Raw genomic sequence first — 12,385 nt, forward strand, 5'->3', positions numbered from 1 at the left:
CATGTACTCTGAAATAGAGGCGAACATTTCCACCAACCAGCCCTGTTCCTCTTACATAAAAGTCTTTAATGGCTTTGTCACCGCATATCAAGGTTTCTGTTGTTACTGCTATACGTCTATATGTTCAGATAAGGGGGAAGCTTAATAAGTAGTACACTTGGCATAGAGAAAAAATAGCCTATTGCTTTCCCTTGATGGACTGACTTCTTGGGAATACTTTTTATTTTTGAGTTTGATATAGAAATGTGTTGAAAAGAAACCGGCACATAAAAATAAGCAGCCATCTGAATAAGTTAGGTTTTAGCATGTGTTTCTACCTGTCTGTCTGGCAGTCAGTCCCTCCCTCAAAACTTTTGAACTCATTACTCAGTTTCCACTAATTTTCTCATAGGGATAGAGTTGTCTGAAGAGTACCTCAAACTCATAAAAGTTTTATGAAAATAAAGGAGGAGAAAAAAAAATCCTATTAATGGCCTTTCTAAGGGAATGACTGACTTTAGACCCTTTAAGACATCATCTTATCTATCCAGGAGGTGAGCCTTTGGACAATACCAGATAGGAAATGAAACTTCACTGATATTGCTCCTCATGGAACTGCCGGTTTCGTGCTATCTGTAGTCTCTTTAATGCTATATGGAGTCCATCAGACAAATGCAAAGACTACATGCAATTTTTTTTTTTTTTTTTTTTTTTTTTTTTGTGAGGGAAGACTGCACAGTGTCTAAAATCTTAAGTTATCCCAGTCAGGGACCACGTGTTTCATATTTTGTACAACCCAAGATCTGTGATGGGGCTCTTAGTATTATGAAAGAATAAATAATGCTCTTTTTATTTGCTTTATAATTTCTTGTATCTGCACAAAGTAAAGCATGTTTCAGTGTACATATGCTACCACAAAATCTCATAACCTAGTATGTACTGATAATATATGCATGATTTGGGAATTGGTGACGGGGCTAAGAATTGTCAGTGTTTCCACCCAACAGTTTTACCCTAAAGAAAGAAACATTCATAGCACTAGAGACAAAGCACAATATACCGAAGTAGCATCCATGTCACATAACTTCAACTAATGCAAATTCATTTACTGACATTTCATATATCAACGTCTCGCCTGGAGCAGCAGATACCTGAAAGCTCTTAAACATCGTTTTCAGTCATGTGACACTTTACCCTACCATATGGCTAGGGACAGTACTGTATATAATTCATTCTCAAAAAGTCCCAGGAGTGAATAACTTATTCTACCAAAACATCTATATTACTCATGAGAACAAAGGTTAAATTCTGTATTGCTAAAGGTTGACCTGCTCATACAGCTTTACTGTTGTCGTACTGTTCAGCTAGGAATGTCCCATTATTTCTTTCTCAATTTATGTTTTCTGTCTGCATTAACTCTCCATAGATAGTAGCAATTCTTAACAGTTCATCTCTACTTAAGTTTGTTTATTATTATTCCACAACTGATAGTTCACCAGTGCTCTCCACTCACGCTGACTGCAATATGTTGCCATGCCCAGTGTACTGACCGGTGATGCTATCTAAACTCTAGTTTAAAAAGTATACACATATCCTGAATTTGCCAAGCATCCAAATAGACAATGTGAAAAAGTCCTGCAGCGTAGAAAATTATTGCCCTGTACAAATATAAGATATACTAAAAGCCTGAGCTCATTAATTCTTACTAAATGTCTTTGCTATTGAGCAAGGCCTTCAAGTTTTTAATAACACACATAAGTTAATAACTGCAGTTGCAATTCAAATGCACTTGATTGGAACCATAATAGACCTTTCTTCTTATATTTGTTTTGCTTCCCTGGGGCTTGTTGTCTTTATAGTACAAAATGACAGTCAAACATGTAATTAGTTATGATGAGTGTGGTAGTCAGGAGGGTATCCTCCTTTGCTCCTTTCCCTGAAAGTTGGTATCTTTTCTTTTCCTGTAGCAATAAATGTAATGTGCTCCAGACATGTAGGTAACCCTCTTGATTTCTTCCTTTTTCAGCTCATTTTTCATTCTTTGTTCTCCTTTTTGGGTTAAAATAGCTTTACTTTTTTAAAGTATGCCACTGTGCAACAGATTATTATCAGTGTGCAGAGGTACATCTGAACTTGTGAGAAAGGTGGAAACAAAAATCAGCAATGTTAATTAGGAAAGTAGACCCTGCCCTTTCTCTAGTACGTGTAGAAAACATTTAACGTACTGAACATACAGCGGAGACTCCCAAAAAGAGTGAAAACAACATGAGAACTCCAGGGTGAACTTTTTGAGCACCGTAGTTCTCATAAAGTTAAAACTGTTCGGTCTTTAAACTGGATAATATTTTAATGTTAGTACTCAAATTCAGAGTTGTCTTTTAAGGCTTAAGCCACTTGTTCACATTTCATCAAGCTGGAAATAGGCCTCATTTCCACTATGTGCCAGTCCTTTTTGTAAACCCAGCAGCTGAATATAATAAATAAATTAAATAAATAAAAGGGATGGGGGGTTAGTAATAATCTCATCTATCAGCTGAACTGTTCCCAGTGTTCTCTTGGCATCTTGACAGGAAAAAAAAAGGCACCGAAAAGAAAGAAAGAACTAGAAAGGTTATTAAGAGGTAAATAACAAAATGCGAAAGAGCTTTTTCCCAAGAAACCATCTGCTCCAATCACCACAAAATTGTGCAAGCATTGTGTTTTACTTCTTAATGCCTAAGGGGAGTTTTTTGCCAATATTTCCAAGCCAGCTTACAGGCCAAATGAGCAATCAACAGATGGATAGCTGCAGCCTCTGGAGCAATGACCTGGCTAGTGGGATATATGTCTGATCAATGAGGAACTCTGGGAGGTGCAAGTAGAGGTTTTGAGTGATTATGGTAATAGTGAAACTGCCCAGAAGGTGTGACAAATAAACCATGAATATTGAAATACAGCAAAGCATAACTATACCTTTACTGAGAGAGACTGACTCAGTGAGTATCTGTGCATCATCGGCAGAACTATAAAGTTGCTGATTTTGCAGACACTTCTTCCTCAGCTTGATAAGTTAATATATATTGTTTAACATGATAATGTAGCAAGCTGTTGTTTTGTGGTTTGAAAGCCAGCTGCATTTGATTGATGCCAGGAATGGAAGTATTTATAAAATGACACTGAATTAGAAGTAGTCAGTTTATGGGTCTGGGGAAATGAATCTTTTATGAAGAATAAAACTTTATGATGAAGGAGTAATACTGGGGAAGTGTGCATCTTGAATTAAACTCTTTTGACTGGATGTATGCTGTAGAGCCTTTTAAAATAAAAATTTGTGTCACTGTATTTTTAGGAAAGAGATCTCCATAAACGTTGTCTTTTGGGGTGGTCCAATCCCAAATGTATGGTCATGTGTGGTCTCTCTGTGAACACCCCAGCTAGGGATAGGAAGGCTCTTCCCTGGAAATACAGCTATTGGACTTCTCCAAAAGGTCCATGGAATATATTTTAGCTGCTGGCTTAAAGCTGTTGTGATTTTGGAGGCATCAACCACAAATACCAGCCCATTCTAGATTTTTGTATATGAGGGGGTTTTTGTTTGTTTAGTTTTAATGTAACAGAATACAGAGTAGGTACTGCTGTGCTTTGAAATGAATGGATGGCACTGAACCATGGTTGGTTTGCAAATCTGCTTGTGAGCACAAGAGCATAAAGGGTATGTTTCTGAGGACAAGTCATTCTCAGCATGCCTGCAGAAGCCTGGCACCAACTTTCAGATCAGTGCAAGGGCTTCCTTTGAGCCACAATATTCCGCAGCTCCTCTGGTTGTTGTAGTGATGTGAGCATATAGATGATGTTTAAAGAGGTGTCATTTTCTGTATTTATGTTCATGAACAGAAAACAGGTAGCACCTTATATAAACTGTACTAATGCATAATGACATCTAAAGACAACCCCAAATTTTATGTGTGTTTTTACATCTGTTATATGAACTTGTGAGAATAAAATAACTTTCACTTAAATGTAAATGCCACTTTGGTAGCTAGAAACCAGTATCTCAAAACTTCTGACAGGAGCAACATAGAAGAAAATGGATCTAATTCTCAAGAGCTTTCATCCTGGAGCTAACATCTCCATGCAAAATGAATGTAAAATTCAGCTCTTCAGAGTTGCTGGAATTTCTTATCTGTATGCACCAAAGGAGTGATTGCACAGAACAAGATAATGTCCAGTGAGTTGAAAGGCTAAAGAACTGCAGCTGGCAAATCAGAATCAGATTCAGCCATTGTATTAAACCAGTTTTATGCCAGAGTAACTGAAGATTTTGGGGACTTACATCAGATCTTAAAATCTATGTGTGCCTTCCACAGTCTTATCATCAGAAATATTTTAGTAGAACTGTCTAGACAACTGTATAAATAGGATTTCTACCTGAGTATATATTTTAATCGGTTTCTAAATCTCTGCTGGGCATCAACTCATCTAATAGATTAATAATGGTAGCAACTGTATATTCATTTGAAATGTAGTCTAATGTACTTGAATATAGCATCTGATGAAATTGCATTTTTCAGAAAACAGTTGCATACCGAGACCCATTTGATTTCACTTGTACTTGGGCACTATTTAAGATCCCTTGAAGATTTGCCTTAATTGTTCTTTATTTCACTGAATTCTTGTGACTTAGGAGATCTTTGGGAAACACATTATCTAATACGAATATAACTTTCTTAAAATGCAATAAATATCTAAAAAATAGCACAGTGTGTTGTACTTGTGAAAAGAGGGTGAATCTTCATTCTTCAAAACAGAAAGCTGCTCTTTTTCCTTCTGAAGAAGTCTCAAACAAAGTAGGCGAAAATATCAGGGCTAGGATTATCTTGTAATATTGGAAAACATAGCATGGTATCCAGTGGTAAGCTTCTTTTTGAGCTGTCTGACCTTTAATCACTGGTGAATAAAACCAACATGCTGTCAGATCTCTGTTTGTTTTCTCAAGGGGGTAACTCTGCCCGAAGTAGCAATGAAGCAAAACCTTTGAGAGTTTATATTCAAGGTCACCACAACAAGAGGCAATACTTTGCACTCTGGGAAGTATGGCAAAAAAAAAAGAAACATACCTAAACAAGCTGGTTGCGTTTGTTTAACAGTGAACCAGGCAGTTGTTGTCATTGTACATGAATAATATGAATTTCTCTTCTGCTGACACTTCCAGTGTAATATCTTAGGCCTTGTCTGTACCAGAAGATTTTAATCACTTGTAGTTATTTTGTCACAAAGGGCTATGTGGATACTGAGAACAGATCATATGGTCTTACAGACCTCTTAAGAAATTAAAATGTATTTGAAATGTTTTTTTGTCATGCTATTTAAAAAAATACTTGCCTGAAAGTCTATGGGGGAAAAGAAAGGGTTAGCCACCACATAAGAACTAATCTCTAACAAAGAATTATAACTAATTTTGACACTGTGGTTCACAGATTGGATATGGTTTCAGTGCTAAACTACTTAAATGTAGATTGTATAGATGATGGAGTTTGATAAATGGTTTCAGTTGGGATTTTTAATCTAAAGAATGGATCCCTTCCTAGATTCCTTATTTGCATAAAGTTTGCTAATACTATTTGCATTAATTTGTTACTTAACTTTGATTCACCATTGAAACTAGTTTGTTAATTTGATCATTACTTTATTTGGTAGGATTTTATTATTTCTTCAGGTCAATATTACCAGAAATACTTCAGTTTTGGCATGATGATATATAACTTTCAGTTAGATTTTTTTAAAAAAAAATGCTTACATTTTTACCTATAAATGAACTGATTAAGAATTTATAATGGGCTGAGGGTGAATAACTCACGATTCAGCCCAGGTGTCTAATTACTTCATTTCTTCGGTTCTCAATGTGCTGTACAAAGCAAATAAAAGAATGCTATGACAGAATTTTGTAGGCTATGTCAGCCTAGCGTGCCTGTCTAAGGGAGAGGAAAAGACTTGATCCTGTGATGCAGGAGTACGTGTTCCACTAGCTAAATAGAGAATTGGCAGCATCTCAGTCCTCCCTGTATTAACTGTGATATAGAAGAAGAATTGAGATTTTTCCTGTGTACATCATGTAGGAGTCTGTGCAGTCAACAGCATTTACCTTATTGCACTCTACAGCAGAACTGTGTGCTACAGGATTTTCATGTTAAAAGAAAACCTTCATCACTTGAAGGACAGCCTGGCAATAGAGGTGGTTTGTTTTGTTGGGGTTTGTTTGGTGGGTGTTTTTTGTTTTTTGGTTTTTATTGAGGTTGATACAGTAAGCCCATAAATTTGTACAAATTGAAATTAGAATAATGTAGGTTTTAATCATTACAAAATTTCTTGTTAACAGAAATTATAATATCCAACCAATTCTGAAATTGTGCAAGACTTTAAAGTGAAGAGAGACCTTTCTCTTATTTCAGCATTGTTATTTTCATCATAAATATCCTGTAGACTTTCTACGCGTAGAAGTGAAAAAGATACATCTGTAGTTCATTTAGTGAAATGCAATTAAGATGGATGGCAACAAAGCATACAAATATGGGGAATTTATGTTAGTATGTCTGCTGCAAACCACTAGTCTTCTGTTGTTAGCTCAGTTGCAAGTAAAAATAATACAAATGCAAGTACAAACTAAGTATCAGGTGAAACTACTCAGTGGTCTTGATGAGATAATTATATATTGTACCCACCTGGTTCTCACATAGGAAGGCAGTATAATTTTACATGTTCTTGCTAACTGCATTCTGTTGTCTGTCCACTTTTCCCTTAGGAACGACTGTGATGCGTATGACAGCATTTGATGCTGATGACTCTAGCACAGACAATGCTCTTCTGCGGTATAACATCCTTAAACAGACCCCTACCAAACCGTCTCCTAATATGTTCTACATTGACCCAGAAAAGGGAGATATTGTTACAGTGGTGTCACCTGTACTGTTGGATCGTGAGGTAAGTGAACATTTTCCTATCACCAGTCTGACATTTTAACATTTGTCTATACTCTGCGATGTGAAAAGAGGTTCAGAGTATTGCAGGGGTGGGGATTCAGATGTTCAACTCTGAGGAATCTTTTAAGAGTTTTGTTTATTTCTTGTTTGGGCATAAGAAGTTATATGTTCTGATCAGTATTTATAAATCCTAGTAGTTTATAATTTCTAGGCAAGACATTTAGTGTTGGATGGTGAGAACAACGATCTCAGGAATAAGTGGAATTCAACCTAGAATTACCAACTGAGCATTTGGAAGTTAAAAATACCCCAAACCTAACTGTGCATTTAGCTTGCTATGAGATTGTTAGTTTGATGCTTTAAATCCTTTTCTATTTTTTTCCACTTTTTATTGAGTGAACTTTAAGGGAATAGTTAACTGGGTACTCCATAGACAAAAAATGGAAATACAAAAAAGGAATAGTAAAGGGACAGGTAGTCTGCATGTGGTTTTAAGGTGAACTACCATCGTGCCAAAATCTATGTTTATTATAGATCATTAACATTATGAGAGCATAAATTGATAGTAAAGAAAGCTTAGGTATGATCATCATGTTCAGAAGATAATAAAGTAGACCAAATCTGTTAAGACAAAGGTTTAATTATCAGAATATGAGAGATCCATGCACCAATACAATGATGACCCTGAAACAGTTACTCTGTAAATCACCATTTCCTTTGATTACATAGGCCTGTGTGCTCTTAGGATCCTGGAGACAACCAAGTTCTTTCCTTGCAGGCTGTTTCGGGTCTGTTCTGATTTACTGAACTTGTCTTATAAGTTGGTTAGATTCAGGACTGACCAATGTTCTCAATATTCAGCACGTTATTTCTCATTTTAACCAGATAAAAATGATGCCCATATCACTTCCCACTTCAGGTGAGTAGTTTTTCTGCAGATTTTTCCAACAGCAGACATTTAATGGGTAAACCAGACACATATCTAGAGACATAGTGCAGTAAAACTAAGGTCTGGGTCTGTAGATCTATCTTTTAGGTTTAGAGATATTCCAATTCTTTCATACTTGTGTGGCTGGCCACAAAATCATGCCCAAGATAAGATTTATACAATCACTAACTTTTTGCCTTGTTTCCCTTCTAAATTCATTGTTTCAGTTTAAAAGCTTTATACTGTTTTCTAAAGTCAGTTTAAGTATTTTTATTCCTAATAGATAACCATTCCCCAGATTAAACCAATTTACTCAAAATTAGAAAATCAATGGAAGGGAATGAACATGCCTGCTTTTCCTAGTTTCTTCCAAAGGTCACTGCTGATTCATGAAATAATGATGCTGTCTCCATAGAAGAAGCCTGGCCTCAATCGAACGGATATTATGGCTGGGTAGTATATCCTGAAAGCAAGAGCTGAATTCCTCATGATTTTTAATAATAGTCGATTCAATACCTTTACTTGAAGGTGACATGGCACGCTGCAGTCTTGTTGAAACTGCCAAGTAATTTTTGTTGTTGCTGCAAATACTGTGTGTTTTATGAGCCAAAATGTAGGGCTGTGTAAAATTTTAACACTAAAACCAAGCATTATCTGCAGTTTTGTCTTGTCAGGTGAAAAGCTTGGGGAAAAGTATGTTTTCCATTTCTTCACAAGGTGTTCTGTGTTGTGCTCTGTCATCTTTCTGGGTTCAGCTGCTTTTCCCCTTCCTGCTTATGTATATCTTGTGTAGAAACTGGTAGTCGTGTCTCCTTTTTTAGATATGTGGAGTTAGTAGTTCATGGTCAAAGATGTATAACTTCTATTTTTAACCGTAATAGCAGCTTTTAGGTACAAGTGGCCTAATAATCCTATTCTGAACAATTTTGGGTACCAACACAATCTCAATACTATATAAATAGCTCATGAAATTGAATTATTGTAGAATTGTCTCCCTCAGGTGGAGGGAGACAGAATTAACATCTGAAGGAGGAAATGTCTGTCTAGCTACTGCTTAGGGAATAAAGTATCTGCACATCACCAGGCTTGAAGAAGTGACTTTAAGGATGCTGGAAAGGTGGTGACCAGGAGGGAGCACTATTTGCCACTCCTTTGTAGGATAACAGCTGATATTAGTGCCTTATTGTTATTATATTTTCTCTGGTGAACCTCTGTAGTTCTTAAATGTTTTGGCTATTTGTCACGTTCTTCTATGAAGTGCATTGTAGAAACATGGGACAAAGAAATTATTTTTCCTGTGAAAACCTTGCTAGTAGGTGTGTAACATCAGAGGACAAAAATTGTAGATAGAGGCACTGAATGATGATTGGACAAAGACTACACGCAACAGTATTTGTGAACAGGAGAGGGGAATGCTTTTACCTCCTTGGTTCTTACCCTTTTGTTGGGAACTCAGTGGAGAATGGAGAACAGCAAGTTTTTTCATAATGTTTTTCCATTGCTTGGAAAAGAGAATGGATGTTGAACAACTCAAGCTGATCCTTTTTGATGACTGGAATTTGAGTCAGCAGTATTTGCAGGTAACTGGGTGTAGCTCAGTTGGTAGCTCATGGTATTTATATGGGGAGGCAGCAGGGAAGGTGCATTTCTGCTGAGGAGTTCCATAGCTTCAGGAAGTGCAAAGTTGGTCATGGCAAATGTGATTATTCATGACTGCCAGTTCAAACCAGCAGCTTCTTGTAGATTTTACTTAAACTTTAAATTGGGTCAATTGCCTGTGATTTTTCTGTCTTTTGCTAACTCTGTTTATTTTCTATTTGAATCTTAGAAGTGAGTACCCATCAAAAGTGTATTATTCTTAGTTGTTCCTTGTAGGTGTACCGTTTAAAACTGTATTAGTCCTAGATACCAATTAAGAAGCTGAGTTAAAGTAAAAATTTCTCTAGGATGGACATGGAGAAGGGAGAAGCTATTTCTCATTAATCGTATGCATATGCACCAGAGGCAGATATGAACTCTTAAAGCATGTTGAAATACGATTAAAATTGCTCATATTTTCCATCTCTTTTAGTAAGTTTTACCACTGCTTGGATCTTGATGCTTATGGGAAACTTTACATTTTATTTAAGACAACAGAATATAAATTGTTTGGGCTTTTGTTTTGGTTTTTGTCCTTTTTATAATTTTAAGTATCATTTATTTTATGTTTGTGTATCAGAGGGAAGAGGAGACTGGGCATATTACCCAGTGGGAGATACTGAGATGTGGAGATACAACGCATCTGGAAGGATTTTCACATACTGTATAGTCCATACTATTTTTCCATGCTGCAACATTTTCAGAAAAGTTGCTATGGCATAGCCTCAGAAATTCTTGTTTCAGTGTAAAGAATCAAAATACAGTTATTTACCATAAAGTTAAAAGAAATTTGGCCATCTAGACAGCTCAGTTTTTATATCCAATTAAATATCATCATACATAAGTAAACATCTAGGTTAATAATTTTAAGGAGATGAAAATCAAATCAAAGCTTTTTTTTGTGGTGATACTTTAGAATTAAAAGTAAACTCTTAAGTAGACACTTTTAAAATAAAACAAAATTTAAAAGAAAGGGAAAAGAAAAGCATTAATTTGTTTCTGGTGAACCTCAACTGTGCATCTGCTTGTTCTTTTAGCTATATAGCATGAGCTCAAAATGAAGACAATTTTTTTTTAATTCCTACAAGTCTTCAAAATTTCTTTTGTGACTGGCATTTATTAGGTCTCTTGTTAAATTGAAGGTATGGAGATGGGAATGCTCCTTGGTGTGTTAAGTGACCTCTCCTTCAAAGGCTATTCCAAAGTTCTGTGCATCAGGCAGCAGAAGGAATATGTAATGTGAAAGGCATCACTCTCTCTCTTTAGGGTTGTTTTCTTTCTTGTACTATCTAGAAACAGAAAGGTCATCTTGGGGCTTTTTTTTGAATTCCCTTTCCGCTTTCAGATCCCCAACCTAGCTATTTTATATTCTTAACTTTGGTAGTAATTGAATGGATGTTTGATTTAGCACAGATGGATGACAGTGTGTGCTTTGGAGCTATTTCCATAGTATAGTATCACCTACAAAAGCATCAAGCAAAAAAGTCATTCTCTCCAGAATGCAGAAAAAGTGTGTTAGGAATCCCACAGATTACATCCAGCAAGCTGCTGAGTGCTTTTGATTTCTATTGACATCTGCTGAGGGAAGCCAAGTGCTTCATGCCTCCAAGGAAATACTTAGCACCATGCAGGATTTGTATTTATATACCAGTGTATTTTTATTTATAAATTTTTCAGATTGAAGATTGTTTCCAAAAGTACATGATCCTCAGGGTTTAAAGCAAAACTCAGATAATTTCTCAAAGAACATCCATTTTCATTTTCAGAAGGCAGGTAAGGACATATTTTTGAAGATTAATGTGTTTTTTTTCTTGTGGGAGTTAGGCATCCTTGAATGTGTCAGCAATAAAGATTGAAGAGTGTTAGGGGGCAAATTATACCTCCAGATATCCGTTGGAGAATACATTTTGATTCATAAATTCAGAGGCGAAGGATGCCCTCCATCAAAGTGTATGGTCTAAATGACCCAAAATAGAGCACAACAGGGGGGAAGAAAAAAAAAAAAAAAAAGAAAAAAAGAAGGGGGAGGGGAAGAAGAAGAAAAAAAGAGGAAAGAAACCTTGAGGAAATGTCCTGAATTTCATATTTCAGGGATGGAGAGTCCACTTCAAAGTGACACTTCCCTGCAGTGAAAGAAAAATAATTCTCCTCGTGCATAGGAGGAGAAAACGCTTGTACTCTTGTAGAATCAACTCTTAAATTTCCTTTATGGATCAGTAATCAGTTTTTCTGCTTACCCACAATGCTGTTTTGCCAGTGTTACAGACCCCTCTGCTCTACAGGAAAGTGGCTGTATAGTTTGTATAAATTTTATATGACTAAAGTACTATAAGAAACCTGCCACCACATTTGCTTAAGTGAAATATTTACTTCTCACAGTTTGAGGAGTAAAATGCTTTTGCTTTTGATAGGAACTGCTGTGCTTATTTTGAATTAAAGTTAACAAATAGTTCGAGATATCTGCTACATGCTGGACTATGTGCTGTCACATATATTTTTAAACACCTCAGGAAAACCAATTCAGGTAATCTGTGATTCTGAGAACTCCTGAGCTAGTTTCAGTTAAATGCAATGTATGTTCTGCAGTGAGACTGACACTCTGTGTGCCTGCGCAAGCCATGCCACCATTTCAGTAAGCAAGTACTATATTCTGTAACCATTTGAACCAATCTTGGTGCATCAGTCTACCATTGTTTGAATCATATATACCTTTCCCTCTCTTTATTACTTGGAAACATGGAACTGAAAGCCTTATGCCATAAATGATGAGAAATCTGGCGTTACATTAGCCCATTCTCCTCATGTTTATGTGGACCACTTGTAATAACGTAATAGCTGGCTGAGCCTCCCGCTTAACCAGATCGCTCTACACTTTAAACAACAG

General features: G+C 36.3%; 1 protein-coding gene across 5 annotated transcripts in view; it reads left to right on the forward strand.

Annotated features, from left to right (window-relative positions):
* The window catches only part of CDH13 (cadherin 13), a 516,835-nt gene that overhangs the window by 349,824 nt on the left and 154,626 nt on the right, over window positions 1-12,385 (forward strand). For 4 of the 5 annotated variants that reach the window (XM_074881611.1, XM_074881610.1, XM_074881609.1 and 1 more), the window contains one exon: window positions 6,758-6,936. In XM_074881611.1, the coding sequence (XP_074737712.1) occupies window positions 6,758-6,936 (179 nt within the window). Of the gene's footprint in view, window positions 1-6,757; window positions 6,937-7,820; window positions 7,855-8,226; window positions 8,260-12,385 lie in introns of those variants that run through there. The other variant, XM_074881613.1, reaches the window with a different exon arrangement.

Source organism: Strix uralensis, chromosome 12, assembly GCF_047716275.1.
Source record: "Strix uralensis isolate ZFMK-TIS-50842 chromosome 12, bStrUra1, whole genome shotgun sequence".
Classification (NCBI taxonomy): domain Eukaryota; kingdom Metazoa; phylum Chordata; class Aves; order Strigiformes; family Strigidae; genus Strix; species Strix uralensis.